Genomic DNA, 22,737 nt, shown 5'->3' with positions numbered 1-22,737 from the left:
GCGCCCCCTGTTGTTTTTCGCTTTAACGTTTTATAAACTGCAGACATGTAAACGTCATGACGCAGCGGGCGCAGGGGGAGTGGCCTAACACCCGGTAGTAAAGTGCAGTCATCAGACTGAGTGAAAACAACAACATCAGCTCGATGTTTGCGTGACTCTCGCGGAAGCTTCAGCACCTTTTTCCTGCCGTTTCCCCGGGGGAGAGACAGCCCTCGCACGCCGACACTCCGGCCTCTGTCCCGCTGACTCCCCGGCCTGTGTTCCCCTGAGTCCCCGGAGGAGGGCCTTCGGCAGCGGGCAGAAATGTGGATCCACCCGGAGGAGGTGCTGCTGGCCGGGGCTCTGTGGGTGTCCGAGCGGGCGAACCCGTTCTTCGTCCTGCAGAGGAGGAGGGGGCACGGCCGCGGAGGGGGGCTCTCCGGTGAGCTGGTATTTCAAACATTAGTTCTGCGGCAGATGGAATAATCGATTAGTGATCGATAAGCTGAAACTTGAAGATCCGGGGGTGTTTGCTGTTTTGTACGGAAGCGTAGAGCTGCCACCCAGGCAAAAGAAAAATACAAGTGTATCACGTTATAACGTGAAAGGTTTATTGTTCTAACAAGATACTTTTCCTGTTTGTACAACATACTATCATGTTTGTACAATATAATATTTATATTGTACGAACGTGATAATTATGTATATTGTAATAACGTGATATTATGTTGTTCAAACGTGAAAAGTATCTTGTTAGAACAATAAACCTTTCACGTTATAACGTGATACACTTGTATTTTTCTTTTGCCTGGGTGGCAGCTCTACGCTTCCGTAGTTTTGTGAGTAGGTGATCTGCACGAGCAAAGATGGAGGCAAAGTTTGTAAATGGCCTGTATTTGTATAGCGCTTTTTTTAGTCCCTAAGGACCCCAAAGCGCTTTACACAACCAGTCATCCACCCATTCACACACTGGTGATGGCAAGCTACATTGTAGCCACAGCCACCCTGGGGCGCACTGACAGAGGCGAGGCTGCCGGACACTGGCGCCACCGGGCCCTCTGACCACCACCAGCAGGCAACGGGTGAAGTGTCTTGCCCAAGGACACAACGACCGAGACTGTCCAAGCCGGGGCTCGAACCGGCAACCTTCCGATTACAAGGCGAACTCCCAACTCTTGAGCCACGATCGCCCGTGTCTACAGGGTAAAAATGCGGTTTGAACTTTAGCACACATCAGCAAATTTCCACGTGATTGAACGTGATGCTGTGCAGCTAACCCTAACCCGGAGATCACCGTTAGCTCACACAGTGCTGTAAAATAACTGCCCGTCTGCCGTACCAACATGGCTGCTGAGTGACCTGCACACTCAGCCCACATGCTGCTGTCTGTTAGATTTAACTGTGTGGATGTGTCTGAGGTGGAGCTCCTGCAGATTGTGTTCATTCATGCTGTGCAGAAAGTGACTTGCAGTTCGAAAACCAGCTGACAGGAAGTATGATTCATGGTCTGACCGCAGGATGCAAGAAAGGTCCTCAGGGGTCAGCTGACAGGAGTGTTTACTGTCCCGGTAATCGAGTTTGTTGGGTTGAAAGGTCATAGTGTTTTTAAAGGAGTGGGGGTGGACAGGTGGGAGGCCTGTTCAGCATATCACAGGTGTCTCATGAATTGTTCATAAGTGGCTGAAAGCATGGAGATGAAATGGGAAGATGAGCAGAGATGCAGCGAAACAAGAACATATACAGGGCTGGGGTGGCGGGTCGTTTCATCATCGCAGCAACGTGAGGAAGAAGGCCCACTGTCCAAGTGAAGGGTAAAGAGAAGAATCCGTCAGCTTCAGGAACAGAAAGGTTAGAGTTTAAAAGGGCTGAGCAGCTGTGGTTCAGCCTGCAGGACGACGAGGAGGAGGTCTCACTGATGCTGCCACAGGGAGGTGCAGCAAAGCTTCACATGGAGCCAGAACATGGAGGAACAATCAGAGGTGAAGACCACACAGCAGCAGAGACCCACCCTGAGCTGAGGTGTGTGTGTGCTCAGTGTGGAGAGGATCCTCCATGATGATCTTAATGTTGCAATTGGTTTAATTTGTAAATGAAAAGAATCTGTGGTCGGGGGCGCTGGTTTGACAAGGCTGCAGTAACGCCCAAGACGACCTGGGGCAGGTGATCAGGGAGAACAGGTGTGTCGCCCTGCACTGTATGTGTAGCTGGCTCAATGGGAGACAATGCTCTCATAGAACGATGAATTCATATGCACGGTATAACTAATTAAAAATTTTGAGAGTTTTTCAAAATTACGTTCAGCTGGTGGACGTGTACATGAGGTCACCACTGAAATGCTGAAACGATGTGTCAGAGTAATGACCTGGATGCTGCTGGGAGTTGGTTTAAGTCATTAAATGAATTATTTAATAGGTTTTCAGGTGCGAGTCCACCTGGGGAACCAGAGCAATCAGGGCCAGCGATTGTAGCACCATAACAGTTTGACAGAGGATCAATCAGGTGTGACTTGCACTTGTAGTTAAATCGCAGAGGGAACCATGATGTTAGACTAGAGATGTCTTTCAGCTCTGTGACTGTCTCTGAAACTCGGACCGACTCGGCTCTGACGTGTCCGAGCTCTGCCTTCAACAGCTGTTCAGTCAGAACAGAACAAATAACTGTCTCCCAAAATCAGAACCATGAAGGTCTGGAACAAGAAATGCTCTCTGATATGGTCCAAGTCCAGAACACCTTCAATCCAAACACTGATCAGATCCAGATAACTGCCCAAGTTGCTTCACCTGTCTGTCTCTGTGCAGGTCTCCTGGTTGGGACTCTGGATGTGGTTCTGGACTCCAGTGCCCGGGTAGCACCATACAGGATCCTGCTGCAGACTGCGGACTCTCAGATCTACTGGAACATAGCTTGTGGTGAGTGGACCTCGTCGAGCTACGACCGTGAATGCAGAAAATGTCATTTCTGGTCATGTTTACAGGTAAACGTGTAGAAACACAAAGGCGGGAGTCATAAAGCAGAGCGGCGCTCCGATGCAATGCGCTCGGGTTGATGCTTCCAGCAGTTTAACTTGCGGCCTTCGACCGCTGCTGTTAAAGATCTCTAACATAAGAAGTTGCTCGTCATTTTGGTGTGACAGTCACCATCCCAGAGGTGAGGAGACTTTCTGAGCCAGCTCACCTGCTGCAGAGCTTTTTCAGTCCAGTTTTATTTAAGAAGTGTGAAATCTCAGTAACAGCTGCCTGGAAAAAGCTTCATATTGTGAGGTAAGAACTCCACAATAGCTCGACGATTAACAGGTGTATTTTCCCCAAAGCTCCTGTTGGCTGGTCTGTTCCCATGTTGGCTTCAAAAGCATGTTTGTTTGTGGTGTCAGTGCTGCCGTCACACTGTCACATGAACGCCGAGCTCAGTGATCACTGCCTCTGAGAGCCTCCAAAGAGTTCTGATGCATGAACCTCTTATAATGACCTGGAGGTCACAGTGGACTGTGACCTCAAACAGATGGAGAACATTTTGTCCTCAGTCTGCACAAAATATCTGCTGCCGTCGCTCGAAAGACCTCTGACTGGTGAGGGGGAGGATGTGACCTCTAACAGAAACTCACAAGTTCATCGTCACTGAGGTCGACACCATGGGCTGAGGATGTCTCCTGTCCAAAGATTGCCCAGATTATCCTTAACTTGATGATATCATAGTGGCTGTAAGCATGTTGGTTAATTTAGGTTAACATAACCGTGACTCTGTGGTCCAGCTCCACTTTACCAGCTCGGGCTAAGATCTAAATCATTTCACAGATTTGTAGTTACCTGGTTAGCTCACCTGCAGCGTTCCTGGTGGACGGCGCTAATCTAAGAAGCTAATATGAATTTCACTGAAGAAAAGGTCGTCGGCTTTCATTTGTAGTTTGCGTTCTTTGTTTTTGCGTAATGACATCACAGGCACTGATTGGCTGATTGTGTCAGGTGTGTAACATCTAATTGTGTCGTGTGAGAGGAGCCACCTGGTTAAACCCTCAGCTGTGTCTTGCAGGTTCATCTAGGAAAGAGATCACTGAGCACTGGGATTGGCTGGAAGCCAATCTCCTCCAGACCATCTCCATCTTTGACAACGACGAAGACATCACCACCTTCGTCAAAGGAAAGATCTCTGTATGTCACCTCCTATTTGTTCAGACTGTCTGTTTTTTGCTGTGTGCTGCTGCTGAGTGATGTCACTTCCTGCAGGGCATCATCGCGGAGGAGAACCGGTTAAAGCCCGGAGAGGAGCACGAGGAGGACAGCGGGAAGTTTCGGGAGGCAGAGTTGAAGATGAGGAAGCTGTTTGGCATGCCTGAGGAGGAGAAGCTGGTGAATTATTACTCCTGCAGCTACTGGAAGGGCCGAGTGCCACGACAGGGCTGGCTCTACCTGTCCGTCAACCACCTGTGCTTCTACTCCTTCCTGCTTGGAAAGGAAGGTACGAGCAGCCAATCACAGGCCAGCATTTAGTCTTGTTTTTACACTGAATGCTTTGTTGCTTAAAGCTCAAAGAGAGAGCTCAGACATAAAACAGCTGGATCATATACACCTGACTGAACAGCAGAGACCAAAGTTAGAGGATAAAGTACTCCTTTTTCTTCTCTTGTTGATGATCATGACGTGAAGGAATCGATTCTGTGGGCGTGTTTTACCAAGATTTGATATAAAACAACCAGGGCAGAACGTTTGAGTTGGTTCAGATAGATCATAAAAACGACTGCATCCACAGGAAGTGCTAAGGTTTGTGTCTTGTGTGGCTTCAGGTCTTACTCAGAATCAAGGTTCTTGCACATTCTTTCTTTGTGTGAGGTTGGTTTGAGCTCATTCTTGCCTCCATCTCGCCCACACTTTGATATCTGGACCTGGTTTCTTTGATTTTATCAGCTGTAGCTTTGTCCCCAGAGGTCTTCCAGGTTCTCTTGGGTTTGGATCAGGACTCTGGGTCAGCTGTGAGGATTATGTTGTAAAATAACTGTGTGAAGGAACGGACCCTGCTTCAGAGTAAGACCTGAAGCCACGGGCGACCGTGGATCAGGGGATTGGGAATCGCATCTGTAACCGGAAGGTTGCCGGTTCGATCCCTGGGCTCTCTGTCCTGGTCGTTGTGTCCTTGGGCAAGACACTTTACCCTACTTGCCTACTGGTGTTGGCCAGAGGGGCCGATGGCGTGATATGGCAGCCTCGCTTCTGTCAGTCTGCCCCAGGGCAGCTGTGGCTACAACCGTAGCTTGCCTCCACCAGTGTGTGAATGTGAGAGTGAATGAATAGTGGCATTGTAAAGCGCTTTGGGTGCCTTGAAAAGCGCTATATAAATCCAATCCATTATTATTATTATTATTATTATAATAAGACACAAACCTCAGCACTTCCTGTGGGTGCAGTCGTTTTTATGATCTATCTGGACCAACTCAAACATTCCTCCCTCACTGAAGGTTCTCCTCACATCATATGTTCCCCAGCCTTTCTGGTCGTTCTCTTGATCGTAGAACGGGTCAGTGCAGAACATACACGCATCCATTCATTTCCTATCTTTTTTTTATGCTTGTGTGCGTTTGAGTCACGGCGGCAGCAGCCTAAGAAAAGTTTTCCAGTCCTGCCTCTCCCTGGCCACTTCCTCTCTCTTATCCAGGGGGACACCGAGATGTTCCCAGGCAGGGGTGGTCCTGGCCTGTTTGGTGCCCTGGGCGAACACTTTCTCTATGCCATGAGTCCCACTCACAGAGAGTTGGGGAATGGCTGCAATCATAGCATTGTAACATGGTGACAGATGTACCCTTAGGCCCCCTCCTCGATTCAGATGGTCTTTGCTGGCCCTACTTATGAATGTTGTTTCAGGATACATAATACCTGCCATTATCCAAAGACACATCTGCTTACCTGTGTCTGACCTTCTCTTGTCCACCTTCCATCAGTAATTTTGCACTCCAGTATTAACACAAACCCCACAACATAAACTAATAGACCTACACCTTGGATAGGGTCTTTCTTTCTGGGATTGCACACAACCCAGGAAAAGTAATTTATGCTTAATGGACTTGGATTGACAACATAATGAATGAAATGTGCACTATTCAAAAGCACCCCCCTCCCCCGACTTCAGTGCAGCAGCAGCAGGCGCCCCGAGGGCCCTCGCGTTCATTTTTCGTGTAATGTGTGTGAAAGAATTTAGAAAACGCAGTCGAATGCCTTCTCCAAGTGCACAAAACACATGGACTAGATCGCCAAACTCCCAGGCACCCTAAAATATCCTCCAGAGGATAAAGAGCTGGTCCAGTGTTCCACAACCTGGACAGGTACTACATTTGATGGTCGGGCTGTCCTCTCAAGCATCCTGGCACAAAACGTCCAGTGGAGGCTGAGGAGTGTGAGGCCCCTGAACCTGATGTCCCCCTTCTTGTGAAAACTCCCAACCCTGTCCCTAGCAGGGGAACTTTTGATTTCTCCTTTGACCAATTTGCCACAGGAGACCTTATCAGGGGGATGGAAACCCACCACAACTGCGAACATTATATTTGTCTCATGTCACTGTTGTGTTTTGGGGCTTTCTTTGATATCCCAGAAATCATCCTCTTTGAACAACCAGATTCAGGTTGATCTCTTCATGTGAACAAACAAAAGTGAACAAACTTTTACAGATTACAGGTAACTCACCTTGGAGTCCAGGGAGTGCTTTTAAATACCTTCTATCACTCTGTGGTGGCATCTGTCATTTTTTTACAGTGTTGTATGTTGGAGCAGCAGTTTATCAGCGGCTGAGAGGAAGAGGTTGGATAAACTCATCAGGAAGGCCAGCTCTGTTCTGGGATGCACCCTGGACCCAGTGCAGGTGGTGGGAGACAGAAGGACTCTGGCCAAAATAACATCTCTGATGGACAGCCTCCCACCCCATGCATGTAAATGTTGCTGAACTGCAGAGCTCCTTCAGTGACAGACTGCTGCGTCCTCGATGCATGAAGCTGCAGATCCTTCCTCCCTGCAGCTGTCAGACTGTACAATCAGAACTGCTCCCAACAAACATAGATGTTTACATCAGTGCTGTAACTGCACTATTTTATCAAGCGATTCACACTAAACCTGGTTTGCCTCTTATCTGTATTTAATTTAATTTAATTTAATAACGGTACAGTACTCTGTTTTTGGTAACCATTGTCCTTGATGTAAATATGTAAATATGTTTCTGTTCTTGTGTTTGTTTGTATACCTGTCTTTCTGGCTGCTGTTACATCCAAATTTCCCCTTGTGGGACAATTAAAGGATTATTCTATTCTATTCTATTCTTGACCAGGTAACAAAAACTCATTGTCCTTCAGGGTCTTTTGTTTTCAGATTTAGGAGAACCTTGAATCAGAACTAGTAGTATGTTGAAAATGTCAGAAAACCTAGGTTTTTCTCTACTTTTGGTCTCTACTGTAGAAACCCGTGCATTGTCTTAACCAGCTCTGCGTGTTGGAGCTTCTCCCAGCTGTCTTTATGTGTGAGAGGTGGGGTTTAGAAGCATTCAGAAGTTCTTTGTTGATGTCATCCTGTGACCTCTGACCTCAGTGACTCTGGTGGTGCCATGGACCGAGGTGACGCGGCTGGAGAAGAACGCCACCCTGCTGTTTCCAGAGAGTGTCCGCGTGAGCACTCGCGACACTGAACATTTCTTCTCAATGTTTCTCAACATCAACGACACCTTCAAGTTGATGGAGCAACTCGCTAACATTGCCATGCGCCAGCTGCTCGACAACGAGGCATTTGCTGCCGACCTGTCGCTGCCCAAACCCAGCAAAACGTTGAAGAACGTCTCTGCGCTGAAGAGGTGTCCCTCTGTTTGCACCAGACGGGTTTCTTTTCCTTAAGTCTGTTTTCAGCGCACTCTTGGTTACCATCAACATCTCTCTCTTGTCTGCAGGGATCTGGACGCCCGAGCGAAGAACGAGCGATACCGGGCGATGTTTCGGCTGACGCAGGAGGAGCGGCTTGACGGACACACGGACTGCACCCTGTGGACGCCGTTCGCAAAGATGCATGTTGTCGGACAGCTCTTCATCTCCAACAACTACATCTGCTTCAGCAGCAAAGAGGAAGACCTGTGTCAGCTCATCATACCCCTCCGAGAGGTGAGCTGGGTCAGCTGGTGCTGCAGGAAGTAGATGAGCTGTGGTCAGAGGTCACATGATGGCTACAACATCACATATTACAGAGTGTTGCAGATGAACACAAATACTTTCATACTGTGGTCACTTTACCCATCGTCCTCTGCAGGTCTCCATTGTGGAGAAGGCGGACAGCAGCAGTGTCCTTCCCTGCCCTGTCTCCATCAGCACCAAGAACAAGATGAACTTCCTGTTTGCCAACCTCAAAGACAGGGACTTCCTGGTCCAACGTATTTCTGACTTCCTGCAGCGAACCCCGGACAGCTCGTGGGGTGACACCAACCCGCTGTCTCAGATTAGTCACTCGGTATGTCCATCACAGCTCGTACCATGGTTCAGCTGCTTTCACAGAGTCCTCATGGTTTTGTTTTTGTCCTCAGGCGTCCTCCTCCGTACCCCCATCTTCTTCTCCAGGTTCTGAGTCCGTTCAGAAGGCACGCCATTATCACCCTGGCCTACCCACAGCCATCCAGGGTCTCCTGCAGCTCTACCACCGAGACGACCCAGAGGACCTGGGACCCAAAGCCGTGAGTACAGATCCGCTCAGTACTCAGCAGTACTGATCAGGCAGTCCTGGTACTGATCTCATTTCCTCCCTCCTGCAGATGAGGGAGAAGATGAAGGAGGAGTCATGGAACATCCATTTCTTAGAGTTTGGTCGAGGCGTCTGCATGTACCGGACTTCCAGAACCAGAGAACTGGTCCTCAATGGGATCCCAGAGCGCCTGAGAGGGGAGCTGTGGCTGCTGTTCTCTGGTTCGTGTTTAAGCGTCATTCAATTCAATTCAATTCAATTTTATTTATATAGCGCCAAATCACAACATAAGTCGCCTCAAGGCGCTTCATAGATACAGAGAAAAACCCAACAATCATATGACCCCCTATGAGCAAGCACTTTGGCAACAGTGGGAAGGAAAAACTCCCTTTTAACAGGAAGAAACCTCCGGCAGAACCAGGCTCAGGGAGGGGCGGCCATCTGCTGCGACCGGTTGGGGTGAGAGAAGGAAGACAGGATAAAGACATGCTGTGGAAGAGAGACAGAGGTTAATAACAGATATGATTCAATGCAGAGAGGTCTATTAATACACAGTGAGTGAGAAAGGTGACTGGAAAGGAAAAACTCAGTGCATCATGGGAATCCCCCGGCAGCCTACGTCTATTGCAGCATAACTAAGGGAGGATTCAGGGTCACCTGGTCCAGCCCTAACTATATGCTTTAGCAAAAAGGAAAGTTTTAAGCCTAATCTTGAAAGTAGAGATAGTGTCTGTCTCCTGAATCCAAACTGGAAGCTGGTTCCACAGAAGAGGGGCCTGAAAACTGAAGGCTCTGCCTCCCATTCTACTTTTAAATACTCTAGGAACAACAAGTAAGCCTGCAGAGCGAGAGCGAAGTGCTCTAATAGGGTGATATGGTACTACAAGGTCATTAAGATAAGATGGGGCCTGATTATTTAAGACCTTGTATGTGAGGAGCAGGATTTTGAATTCAATTCTGGATTTAACAGGAAGCCAATGAAGGGAAGCCAAAACAGGAGAAATATGCTCTCTCTTTCTAGTCCCTGTCAGTACTCTTGCTGCAGCATTTTGGATTAGCTGAAGGCTTTTCAGTGAGTTTTTTGGACATCCTGATAATAATGAATTACAGTCGTCCAGCCTGGAAGTAATAAATGCATGAACTAGTTTTTCAGACAGGATATTTCTAATTTTAGAGATGTTGCGCAAATGGAGGAAAGCAGTCTTACATATTTGTTTAATATGTGCGTTGAAGGACATATCCTGGTCAAAAATGACTCCAAGGTTCCTCACAGCGTTACTGGAGGCCAAGGTAATGCCATCCAGAGTAAGAATCTGGTTAGATACCATATTTCTAGGCTTTTCAGGGCCGAGTACAATAACCTCAGTTTGATCTGAATTAAGAAGCAGAAAGTTAGCGGCCATCCAGGTCTTTATGTCTTTAAGACATTCCTGCAGTTTAACTAATTGGTGTGTGTTATCTGGCTTCATGGACAGATAGAGCTGGGTGTCATCTGCATAGCAGTGAAAATGTATGCGATGTCTTCTAATGATACTGCCTAAGGGAAGCATGTATAATGTAAACAGAATTGGTCCTAGCACTGAACCCTGTGGAACTCCATAATTAACCTCAGTGTGTGAAGAGGACTCTCCATTTACATGAACAAACTGGAGTCTATTAGATAGATATGATACAAACCACTGCAGTGCAGTACCTGTAATACCTACAGCATGTTCTAATCGCTCTAATAGGATATTATGGTCGACAGTATCGAATGCTGCACTAAGGTCTAGCAGGACAAGCACAGAGATGAGTCCACTGTCAGAGGCCATAAGAAGATCATTTGTAACCTTCACTAAAGCTGTTTCTGTGCCGTGATGAACTCTGAAACCTGACTGAAACTCTTCAAATAAACCATTCCTCTGCAGATGATCTGTTAGCTGTTTGACAACTACTCTTTCAAGGATTTTTGATATGAAAGGAAGGTTGGAGATTGGCCTATAATTAGCTAAGACTGCTGGGTCTAGAGTAGAGATGGCACGATACCACTTTTTTATGTCCGATACCGATATCATAAATTTGGATATCTGCCGATACCGATATGAATCCGATATAGTGTTTTTTTAATCAACAAAACTGTTTTTTAAAATATCTTGCTGCATTTTGCAAGTCTGCAAGTTCATACTCAAGTTTAAAACAACAACTACACTAAAGCTATTCTGTTATACCTGTATACAAAAAAAATATTTCATAGTTCAGCAATACTGATCAATCTAATAAACTTAGACCTACACCATCCTCCCTATTCTGGTATTTTAAAGAGTACTTAGCGTAAATATTAAGCAACCTAACTAATAGGGTTCCAACTTCCAGCAACAACAAAAATAAATAAATGAAAAATAGGGAACCACCCCTCACGCGCCACCTCATGATGCTTAATCGACGTAATCAACCTTAATTTGATGCAGTGTGAAAAAAAATGCACAGAAATCAATTATTTTTCAAGAAATATTAAATAGATTCAACATCTTTCTTCAACAAAATTGCAGACTGCACAGATGGTACCTTCCCAAAGGAAAAAGTACTATAGCTTACTAGGGTATATATATTAGACTTAATAGTTACTATATACAGTAATTGACTTCTATTCATTTTACATCAAATTAAAACTTTGGGTGTCAGATAATTATTTATTAAAAGCTAGACATTTTAAATGAGAATAAGAAAGAAAAGTATGTCTTTGTGCCCCCTTTTCCCAGTTAATGCCCTATCGGCCCCCCTGGGTAAACTTTGCTAGATCCGCCCCTGCACAGTTACCAGCCGTCAGCTACGTAGAAAAAGATCCTGGTGTAGAAAGTAATATTAAATAAATTGTAACAACAGCTTATCAAGCTTAAACGTGCTGCTGTTGTTCAGCCGCTGGTTTGCTCTTTCTGGCGCAAAGTGGACCAAAAACAAACAAGAGAGACTCGTGACAGAAAAGCCGATCAGCTGATCATTAGCAGTTTCACGATTGAAGTAGCAGCCGGAGAGCGAGAGGCAGTCGCTCGTTAAGCTTAACGTGGGAATGCTTTACAAACATTCAGAGATGGACTTACACACTTGCTTTACTTCTCTCGGGGATAACTTTGTCGGAGATGAAATGCCGGGTTGCTAGCGAAGCTCCAAATGCTATCCAGACCACCACAGGTCCGCATGCCACAGCTGCTCTATCACGTGATGCATACTGCTCCGACGTGCTAACGTTCTGAGGTGAGTTACGGTGTGTTGCAAGTTTTGTGAGGTGCTTTCGTGATATTTAATGGATCGGATTACCTTTTTTATTTTTCTCCGATATCCGATCCAGTAATTTAGGTCAGTATCGGACCGATACCGATATGTAATATCGGATCGGTCCATCTCTAGTCTAGAGATGCTTTTTGAGTAAAGGTTTAACTACAGCTAGCTTGAAGGCCTGTGGTACATAGCCGATCATTAGAGATAGGTTGATCATATTTAAGATCGAAGAATTAATTAATGGCAGGACTTCTTTGAGCAGTTTTGTAGGAATGGGGTCTAAAAGACACGTTGAAGGTTTGGAGGAAGTAATTATTGAAGTTAACTCAGAAAGATCAATTGGAGAAAAAGAGTCTAACTTAACATCGATGGTACTAAGAGTAGCTGTAGATAATATTACATCTGTGGGATGATTATTGGTAATTTTTTCTCTAATGATAAAAATTTTATTTGTGAAGAAGTTCATGAAGTCATTACTAGTTAACGTTAAAGGGATTGTTGGCTCAAAAGAGCTCTGACTTTTTGTCAGCCTGGCTACAGTGCTGAAGAGAAACCTGGGGTTGTTCTTATTTCCTTCAATCAGTGACGAATAGTAAGATGTTCTGGCTTTGTGGAGGGCTTTCTTATAAAGCAGCAAACTATTTCTCCAGGCTAAATGATGATCCTCTAAATTTGTGACACGCCATTTCCTCTCCAGATTACGAGTCATCTGCTTTAGGGTACATGTTTGAGAATTATACCATGGAGTCAGGTACTTCTGATTAGAGACCTTAGTTTTCACAGGAGCTACAGTATCCAGAGTCATACGTAGTGAGGAGGTAAAATTGTTAACAACATAATCGACCTCTGTTGGGGTAGCGTTCAGATAGCTGCTCTGCTCTATGTTGGTACAGGGCATTGAAGATGATAACAGTGGGTGGATTATATTCTTAAACTTAGTTACAGCGCTTTCAGAAAGACATCTACTTTGATAAAGTCTACTCTCCACTGCTGTGTAATCAATTATTGTAAATGTAAATGTTATCAGGAAATGATCAGACAGGAGAGGGTTTTCAGGAAACACTGTTAAATGTTCAGTTTCTATGCCATATGTTAAAACAAGATCTAAAGTGTGATTAAAGTGGTGGGTGGGTTCTTTTACATTTTGAGAGAAACCAATTGAGTCTAATAACAGATTAAATGCCATGTTGAGGCTGTCATTTTTAGCATCTACATGGATGTTAAAATCACCCACAATAATTATTTTATCTGAGCTCAGAACTAAATCAGATAAAAAGTCTGAGAAATGAGACAGAAACTCTGTGTAAGGCCCAGGTGGACGATAGATGATAACAAGTAAGACTGGTGTCTGAGTTTTACAGCTGGGGTGGACGAGGCTAAGCATCAGGCTTTCAAATGAATTAAAAGTCTGTCTTGGTCTTTTATTAATTAACAGGCTGGTGTGAAATATTGCTGCCACACTGCCCCCTCGGCCTGTGCTTCGAGATTTCTGGTAGTTAGAATGACTCGGGGGTGTTGATTCATTTAAACTAACATAATCATCCTGCTGCAACCAGGTTTCTGTATGGCAGAGTAAATCGATTTGTTGATCAATTATTAAGTCATGTACTAACAGAGACTTGGAGGAGAGAGACCTAATATTTAATAATCCACATTTCACTGTTTTACTCTTTGGTTCAGATGTGGATACTTTATTGTTCTTTCTTTGTAATTGTTTATGTTTAAGTTGTTTGTTGCTGGTTTTTAGTTTGTTTTTTGTCTGTTTGGGAGCTGACACAGTCTCTATGGAGATGGGTTTTTGGGGGGGTAGCAGGAGGAGAGAAGCTGCAGAGAGGCGTGTAAGACTGCAACTCTGCTTCCTGGTCCCAACTCTGGATAGTCATATTCAGAGTTGGGACCACGAATTTCTGTTTATGCTCATTTTCGCATACTCATCTGTCCTCCCGTCCATCCAGGAGCGCAAAACGAGATGGCAACCCACCCTGGTTACTATGGTGAACTGGTGGAACAGGCCATGGGGCTATGCTCATTAGCTACTGAGGAGATTGAGCGCGACCTTCACCGCTCGATGCCTGAACACCGAGCCTTCCAGAATGAGATGGGCATTGCCGCCCTGCGCCGCGTCCTCACCGCATACGCCCACCGCAACCCGGGCATCGGATATTGCCAGGTACTCCCATAAAGCAAAATGAAACAGAAGCGTTGTGTTTCCCCATCAAGCTCAGCCGGGTGCCTGAAACAACCCCCTGACACAGCTGATGACGTCTGCACTAACATGATGTGTAAGGCGTCCTGAGGTGGTGTCGGTTTGTTGTTTCTGACCTTCTGTCTCCTCCACCAGGCAATGAACATCGTCACCTCTGTCCTGCTGCTCTACTGCACCGAGGAAGAGGCCTTCTGGCTGCTGGTGGCGCTGTGTGAGCGTATGCTGCCCGACTACTACAACACCCGAGTTGTAGGTCAGTAGAAGGCAGGATCACAGCACCAGAGTAGATCCATCCTCTGGTGGAGACGGGTCTGAGGAGTCCTCCTTAGGCTTGGGGATAGTGACGTGGTTTCCGTATGTCCTGCAGGAGCGCTGGTGGATCAGGGGGTGTTTGAGGAGCTGACCCGGTCCTTCCTCCCCCTGCTCTATGAACACATGCAGGAGCTGGGGGTCATCTCCACCATCAGCCTGTCCTGGTTCCTCACCCTCTTCCTGTCTGTGATGCCCTTCGACAGCGCCGTCCTGTTGGTCGACTGCTTCTTCTATGAGGGCATCAAGGTCATCTTTCAGGTAGGAGTGCTGATGGACCCAGGGACACCCACAGATCCATTATTTTGGATGTGAATGAGATTGTGCTATAGCTGAATGACTTCCAGTCTCTAAATGTACCCGCAGGTGGCGCTGGCTGTCCTCCATGACAACATGGATGCCCTGCTCTCCTGTAGCGACGAGGGAGAGGCCATGACCATCCTGGGCAGGTACGAGTCCAGAGCCAGAATCGGCTCACTCCGAACTGTTCTGTGTACACCTGAGGAATAAATCCAACTTGTGTTGCAGGTACCTGGATAATGTGGTCAATAAACAGACGGTGGCTCCGCCCATCCCTCACCCGCACGCCCAGCTGACAAGTGGAGACGAGCCGTCGCCTGAAATCGATGTCTTTGACCTCATAAAGTCATCGTACGAGGTGATGCCAGAGTGGTGGTGGTGGTGGGGGGGGGGTGGGGGGGGTCACTAAGCTTTCTCACTGGGATAAATTCAGACGGATGACGTGAAGGTCAGAACCTAGAAAAACAGACTACTTTATGTAGACAGCCAATAAAACGATCAGAGCTCTACGTTGTGACTGATGTTGGAAACGTAAATGTTTTCTAATATTTAATGAATTATTCCGCCTTAAGAACACGCTGCATGCTGCCTTTGAGCTGCACGTTAGGTCTTCACCCAGAGCTGCAGGAGGAAGGGCCACAAACCCCACAGAGTCAAATACACACGGAGTACAAGAGGAATAAAGGACGATATAAATCACAAAATTTTTACATTTTCTGTAAATTCTGTGAATTTCAGGCAGCTCAACTTGCGTGAAGTGTTTCCAGCTGGGCGTTGCGTACCTGGAGTCGAGTGTTTTAATTGAAACGATACATTTTTAGACATAAGTTGTAACGGCCGCCGTTTTCTTTGTGAGTGTTTCTTACACGGCGTGCTGCGGGGAAAAGCCTGTTCTAACGTTTGAGTCTAAGGTTTATTTTTTTAGCACCTGGCGGCTCTTTTTACTTCTCATCCATAAACACTCTGCATCTTTCACGTGATTCAGTTTATTTTGAAAAGTCTCAACAGGATCTTGAGCTTTATTGTGAAAGGTTTATGTGGAAAATAAACAAGCGGACATGTGATGCGGTTACCGTCATTGTTGCTAACGACAACGCATAAAAACAAGCACTTCTGTCTGTAGTGTGGTTATATTAAATATAAGAGAACTTTAAAGAAAGAGAGAGCTTTAAGAAATTAATATGGCCACTACAGTGACCATCAAAATAATGAACAAATATTGCCGTAAACAGTTTATTTTGCGACACCATGAAACAAACGATAGCGTAAAATGAAACTATCAACGTTTTTATATCGTCATCCGATACATATCGTTATATCGAACAGCCCTAGCGGCCAACACATCAGGACGGTTAGCCCCGTGGGGTCCACCTCCACACTAAAGCTTTAGTGCTGCTTGAGCGAAGCGATTCTCCAGGACTTTTTCATTTCGAAAGCACAAATAAAATATTCACCGTTAACTTAACTGGCTGAAAGTCAGCTGTCACATTAAGGGCTGTGGTTGTGACCTTTCAATATGAAGCATCTTAAGGCCACTGTTATTGTGATTTGGCACTGTGTGAAAAAACCTGAATCGAAAATAGAGTTGAATAGATGACTGTCTGCACCTAGGCAGAGACCCTCAAACACCAATGTTGGGTTTTTGTACTGAACATGAACTACAGTGGGGCAAAAAAGTATTTAGTCAGCCACCGATTGTGCAAGTTCCCCCACTTAAAATGATGACAGAGGTCAGTAATTTGCACCAGAGGTACACTTCAACTGTGAGAGACAGAATGTGAAAAAAAAAATCCATGAATTCACATGGTAGGATTTGTAAAGAATTTATTCGTAAATCAGGGTGGAAAATAAGTATTTGGTCACCTCAAACAAGGAAAATCTCTGGCTCTCACAGACCTGTAACGTCTTCTGTAAGAAGCTTTTCTGTCCCCCACTCGTTACCTGTATGAATGGCACCTGTTTGAACTCATCATCTGTATAAAAGACACCTGTCCACAGCCTCAAACAGTCAGACTCCAAACTCCGCCATGGCCAAGACCAAAGAGCTTTCGAAGGACACCAGGAAAAGTATTGTAGACCTGCACCAGACTGGGAAGAGTGAATCTACAATAGGCAAGCAGCTTGGTGTGAAAAAATCAACTGTGGGAGCAATCATCAGAAAATGGAAGACATATAAGACCACTGATAATCTCCCTTGATCTGGGGCTCCACGCAAGATCTCATCCCGTGGGGTCAAAATGATCATGAGAACGGTGAGCAAAGATCCCAGAACCACACGGGGGGACCTGGTGAATGACCTGCAGAGAGCTGGGACCAAAGTAACAAAGGTCACCATCAGTAACACACTACAACGGCAGGGAATCAAATCCCGCAGTGCCAGACGTGTTCCGCTGCTGAAGCCAGTGCATGTCCAGGCCCGTCTGAAGTTTGCCAGAGAGCACATGGATGATACAGCAGAGGATTGGGAGAATGTCATGTGGTCAGATGAAACCAAAGTAGAACTTTTTGGTATAAACTCAACTCGTCGTGTTTGGAGGAAGAAGAATACTGAGTTGCATCCCAAGAACACCATACCTACTGTGAAGCATGGGGGTGGAAACATCATGCTATGGGGCTGTTTTTCTGCCAAGGGGACAGGACGACTGATCCGTGTTAAGGACAGAATGAATGGGGCCATGTATGGTGAGATTTTGAGCCAAAACCTCCTTCCATCAGTGAGAACTTTGAAGATGAAACGAGGCTGGGTCTTCCAACATGACAATGATCCAAAACACACCACCCGGGCAACAAAGGAGTGGCTCCGTAAGAAGCATTTGAAAGTCCTGGAGTGGCCTAGCCAGTCTCCAGACCTCAACCCCATAGAAAATCTGTGACGGGAGTTGAAAGTCCGTGTTGCTCGGCGACAGCCCCAAAACATCACTGCTCTCGAGAAGATCTGCATGGAGGAATGGGCCAAAATACCAGCTACTGTGTGTGCAAACCTGGTAAAGACCTATAGTAAACGTTTGACCTCTGTTATTGCCAACAAAGGTTATGTTACAAAGTATTGAGTTGTATTTTTGTTATTGACCAAATACTTATTTTCCACCCTGATTTACGAATAAAGTCTTTACAAATCCTACCATGTGGATTCATGGATTTTTTTTTTCACATTCTGTCTCTCACAGTTGAAGTGTACCTCTGGTGCAAATTACTGACCTCTGTCATCATTTTAGGTGGGGGAACTTGCACAATCGGTGGCTGACTACTTTTTTGCCCCACTGTATTGTTGGGCTTAATGCACCCAGAGTGGACTGTAAAGCTCTGTGGGTGGTCTAACAGTCCACACTACCTGTTGAGAGCGGCGCCAAACAGTCTTTCTCGTTCCCTACACGAGCTGATGGATCTTCCTCGGCAGGTTGATGAGCAGGTTTGGTGGTGCAGGAAGGATGTTTGTGATGAAAGGCGTCCTCTTCTCTGAGGTAACTGCAGCTTCTTCTTCTCTGTGCAGAAGTTTGGCAGTCTGCGCTCTGATGTCATTGAGCAGATGAGGTTCAAGCAGAGGTTAAAGGTCATCCAGTCCCTGGAGGACACTGCCAAGAGAAGTGTGGTGGGTGTTTTCACGAGCTTATACAGCGCGTTAATGAAGACATTGAGCTCACAGGTGTGTGTGTGTGTGTGTGTGTGTGTGTGTGTGTGTGTGTGTGTGTGTGTGTGTGTGCGTGTGCGTGCAGGTGAGAGCGATGATGACGGAGTCAGCCTTCAGTATTGAAGAGCTGGAGGAGCTCTACTGTCTGTTCAAGGTGAGTTCATGTTTGTTACACGGTTCCTGTGCTGACCTGATGTTCAGGTGTGAAATAAACCAAAAACATTTTTTCACCAATTCTGTTAGAAAGTGTTTCAGCAAACAGGACGAAACCACCTCATCGTCCTGCAGGCTGATCCAGAGCTGCTCAGCCTTTTACACTCTAGTCTTTCTGCTCCTGGGTGCTCTGAGTTTGCTCTGTGAGACAGCAAGCCTTCTCGGTGGGTCTTCCTCACTTGGCTGTACGCTGTGATGAAGGAAAGCACCCCTTCCCACGGCCTTTTGATGTTCTTGTTTCTGCTTCTGGACCAAAGTGTTGATGTGTCCTTTCCCGGTGTTCTCGTTGTTCCTGTCTAACAGTAGCTTCCATCACGTCTGATTACTTATGAAGAAATGTAGGTGTAACCCGCGCCTGTTTATCAGACAGGAAGTGACCTTGTTTTTGTGTGACCCTGCAAGAGTCAGAACTTCATTTTTTCCTTTTTCAAATCTGTTCTGTGACGTAAACATAGCTCTACCTGTATGTTCAAGCATGTTACTGCCTCTAACCCCGCCTCCTTTTTTGTCCATTCTGCCGATCCAGTCCAAACACATGACCAGCTGTTACTGGGGTTCCAGCAGCTCTGCCGCTGAGCGTCACGATCCCAGCCTGCCGTACTTGGAGCAGTACCGCATCGACCCGCTTCAGTTCCGTCAGCTCTTCGTCTCGCTCGCTCCCTGGGTCTGCGGAGGGCACAACCCAACCCTGTCGGCCCGCCTCTTCAGGCTGCTGGACCAGAACCAGGATGGGCTAGTCAACTTTAAAGAGTTCATCACCGGACTGAGTGAGCCCAGATTACAGCCTCAGATTACATATTACATATGCAGATCATAGATTAGTGATCCAAACGAAAGATTACAGATCTAGATTAGCACTTCAGAAAATAGATTACAGATCGACAATCCAAAGTACATATTATATATTACAGGTCAAGATTAGAGCTTCAGGTTACAGAGCTCCACAGGTCTTAGTGTGTATGTTTTGCAGGTGGGATGTATCACGGGGACATGACGGAAAAACTGAAGCTACTGTACAAGCTCCACCTACCTCCAGGTAACACAGCTCACCTGTACAGGTGAGTGTAACCCTGAATCATGAGATCAGCTCTTCCTTATTCTGCACTGATCTGGTTTTGGTCCTGATGAATTCTGTAACCCGCTGGCCGTGACGTCAGAGGTTCCAGCCTTTACACTGTCAGATTTTTGGAGCCAAACCCAGCGTGGTGGACCAGGTGTGAATGGGGTCGAAGTCGGGTTTTGGGTCTCTGTGGGGTCTCCTGGTTTTGAAGGGTGGTAAATTGAGAGCTGGTGAGAACTGAATGGATCAAAGACTGAACCACAGGTGGAGAACCTGCGACTCACCTGCTGCTTGTTTGTTTTAGCTCTGTGTCCAGAGGAGGCGGAGTCTGCTCTAGAGGCCACGCAGTTCTTCACCGAGGAGGAACCTCGAGGTACACACACACACACACACACACACACACACACACACACACACACACACACACACACACACACACACACATCTGTTGTCACTTCCTGTTAAAATGGAGTTCTTCCTCCCTGCTGTTCAGAGAGGATCCTGTGGTTGTCGGTAATCGTTGAGTCTGCATGAAGCTTAACTCAAACTGATCAATCTGCATGAACAAACCTTGGATTAACACACCTGAACATTTCACTCTGCTTCTCCTTCCTCTTTTCCTTCTTCCTCTTCCTGTGATGTTTCCTTCCAGAAGCTTCCTACTTCTCTGATCAGAATGCATTGCGGCAGCAGGAAGTGACACCAGGTTTGTGTCTGTTTGGTTTGAGGGTTAGGGATGTTACTCTGCTGCCAAGTTATTCTAATGTTTTTCTCGTGTTTTTGTGATGATGATCATAACATTAGCAGATAATTTGAAAATTCCTGGCTAAGCTATCAGGTGAATTCCTCAGCGTTAGCTAAACTTAGAAGACCTTCAGCTCAGGATTGAATTTAACCTGGAAAATGAGGTCATGGTGACCTCATCCATCTTTAGACCGTCTGTTCCATTCTCACATTTAACCCCAAAGTTTGATAATGAGGATGATGATGATCTCTATCTGAACAGGTGAGGAGCCAAAAGATGGAGACAGTGAGGAGAAAAAAGGTAACTTGACCTCCCTGACTCGAGTCTTTAAGGAGGAGGAATCACTCTGAGGCTTGGCCCAATCGTTTGACCCCTGACCTTTGGTCTGTTTTAGAGGTGAAGGACTACAGGTACTACCTGAGGATGTGGGCCAAGGAGAAGGAGACCAAGAGAGAGACCATCAAAGACCTGCCGAGGATGAACCAGGTGAGAATGTGAGGTGTTACACCGTTTTTTTACAGACACAAGTGTGACACCCAGGTAGCAAGGATGGTTCAAACCAGGTATCTAAGGGGGTGTTAAAGGCAGCGTGCACCTGGACAGGTCGCCACAGAGAGACTGATTAATTTTAATAAAATTAAGTAATTAGTGTTTTTTTTCTTAGTCCTGGTGGGGAGAGGAAGCCACAAACAAGCATACAAGTAAAATATCCTGTACAGCTGTGTGTCTGTTATTGTATATATTTATATATATATATGTGTGTGTGTGTGTGTGTGTGTGTGTGTGTGTGTGTGTGTGTGTGTGTGTGTGTGTATGTCTGTGCGTGCAGGAGCAGTTCATTGAGTTGTGTAAAACTCTGTACAACATGTTCAGCGAGGAGGCTCTTGAGCAGCAGCTCTATCACGCCATCGCCACGGTTGCCAGTTTGCTGCTGCGCATCGGTGAAGTGGGCAAGAAGTTCAACAACGGCACCAAGAAGCGCGAGACCACGCCACAGACCTCGCTCTCTGCTCAGACGTTGCCCCACAGCCCTCAGGGGGAGGAGGAGGGGCCTGGTCACGGGGCGTCTGGTGAGTCCGAAGTGTGCCGAGCTCTGGCTGACGCCCAGCTGGAGGTGGTGGCGCCTCAGATGTCCGACGAGGAAACAAAAGATGATGCGTCAGTGTCTTCATATTCGGTGGTGAGTGCCGGCTCGCTGCAGTGCGAGGATATCGCTGAGGACACGGTGCTGATCAGGGGCGGCGAGCAGAGGCAGGGTAGCGTGTTGGATACGGATTGGTCGATCACCTTTGAGCAGGTGTTGGCTTCGATGCTGACAGAGCCGCCGCTTGTCGACTACTTTGAAAGGAAGAGGGACATCCAGGCCAAAATGGCCGCCTGCAAGGCTCAGCGGGCAGTGGAACGCCAGATAAGCTCCGCCTCCGACCATGAACTCACGCGGCATTCTACCTGAGCACCTCCCTCACCTGTCCATGTGCACCATACAGGTAACCGATGTAATCAGCTAAGTGGATCATGGGACTGGAGCCTCTCTGATGATGTTACAGTGACTCTGATTGGCTGGCGGGTCCTGCAGACTAAACTTCCTGTTTCAGTGTTTCAGATCTTATCGATTAGAGACAATCTGATCAATCAATAAGCGCATTGATCTGTTAAAGGTCTACATTTCCTTTAGATGTTTCACAATAAAAGCCCTTATATTGTGACTGAGGTGTTTTACTGTGAAGGAGCTGGAGGAAGTGTTCCACAACGCTGTATAGATCCATCTTTTGAATTATTCATTGATCAGCTCCTGTGTCTCTGCAGGACCAATCAGTGAACAGGAAACAGAAACCGATAAATGGTTGGCGAGTTCCCCTGTAGAAGACTCAAACACATGTGAGTTGCATCAGACTTTTATTGTGAAATAAAGATTTATGATCAGTACTAATGGTTTATAATCAATAACGATGAAGACGCCATATTTCACCAGGTGTGTTTACACCTGGACTCTTACTTTGAAGCCTTGTTTGTTCTCTCCACTGCCTGTGTGATGACATCACTCTGTTTGTGATGATGTCATCGTGTTTTTATGTGTTTGACCTGATTTTAAACTCACTGTGTTGATCTGTTGTTCTAATAAATACTGGAGGAAGTTCTTACGCTGCTGTGTCATCTTTGAGAAATATGTCATAATTTAAAGGGTCGGTGCAACATATGACAGGCTCAAAGGTCAGAGGTCGTCTCGGGCTTCATCGTCTTACTTCAGGTTTATAAGATTTTTATTAATGACACAGTTACACTTTCAGAAAAGACGTTTAAAGTAGATTAGTTTTGATAAACTGGTGAGCAGGTGTTTGTAGGTTCATGTGACCT

General features: G+C 46.2%; 1 protein-coding gene across 3 annotated transcripts; it reads left to right on the top strand.

Moving 5' to 3' along the window:
- Positions 1-77: 77 nt before the first annotated feature.
- On the top strand, positions 78-22,523 carry tbc1d9b (TBC1 domain family member 9b). 3 transcript variants are annotated; one of them, XM_085472310.1, is made up of 23 exons: positions 78-421; positions 2,778-2,888; positions 4,006-4,124; positions 4,200-4,431; positions 7,536-7,794; positions 7,888-8,095; positions 8,241-8,438; positions 8,512-8,658; positions 8,737-8,887; positions 13,877-14,091; positions 14,263-14,380; positions 14,495-14,697; positions 14,803-14,885; positions 14,965-15,094; positions 18,227-18,325; positions 18,450-18,518; positions 19,104-19,344; positions 19,548-19,613; positions 19,942-20,010; positions 20,293-20,343; positions 20,644-20,682; positions 20,777-20,868; positions 21,212-22,523. In XM_085472310.1, the coding sequence occupies exons 1-23, from the start codon at positions 304-306 to the stop codon at positions 21,833-21,835; spliced, it is 3,642 nt and encodes a 1,213-aa protein (XP_085328436.1). In that variant the 5' UTR covers positions 78-303; the 3' UTR covers positions 21,836-22,523. The 3 variants fall into 3 exon arrangements, with proteins under 3 accessions (XP_085328436.1, XP_085328428.1, XP_085328442.1); XM_085472302.1 differs by having other exon boundaries at positions 20,290-20,343; XM_085472316.1 differs by lacking the exon at positions 20,293-20,343.
- The last annotated feature ends 214 nt before the right edge of the window (positions 22,524-22,737 follow it).

The sequence above is a fragment of the Copadichromis virginalis genome, linkage group LG2, assembly GCF_057382275.1.
Source record: "Copadichromis virginalis isolate Kocher_CV1m ecotype Utaka linkage group LG2, C_Virginalis_male_GT1.1, whole genome shotgun sequence".
NCBI classification, from domain to species: domain Eukaryota; kingdom Metazoa; phylum Chordata; class Actinopteri; order Cichliformes; family Cichlidae; genus Copadichromis; species Copadichromis virginalis.
This window is presented reverse-complemented; position numbering and strand designations above follow the sequence as displayed.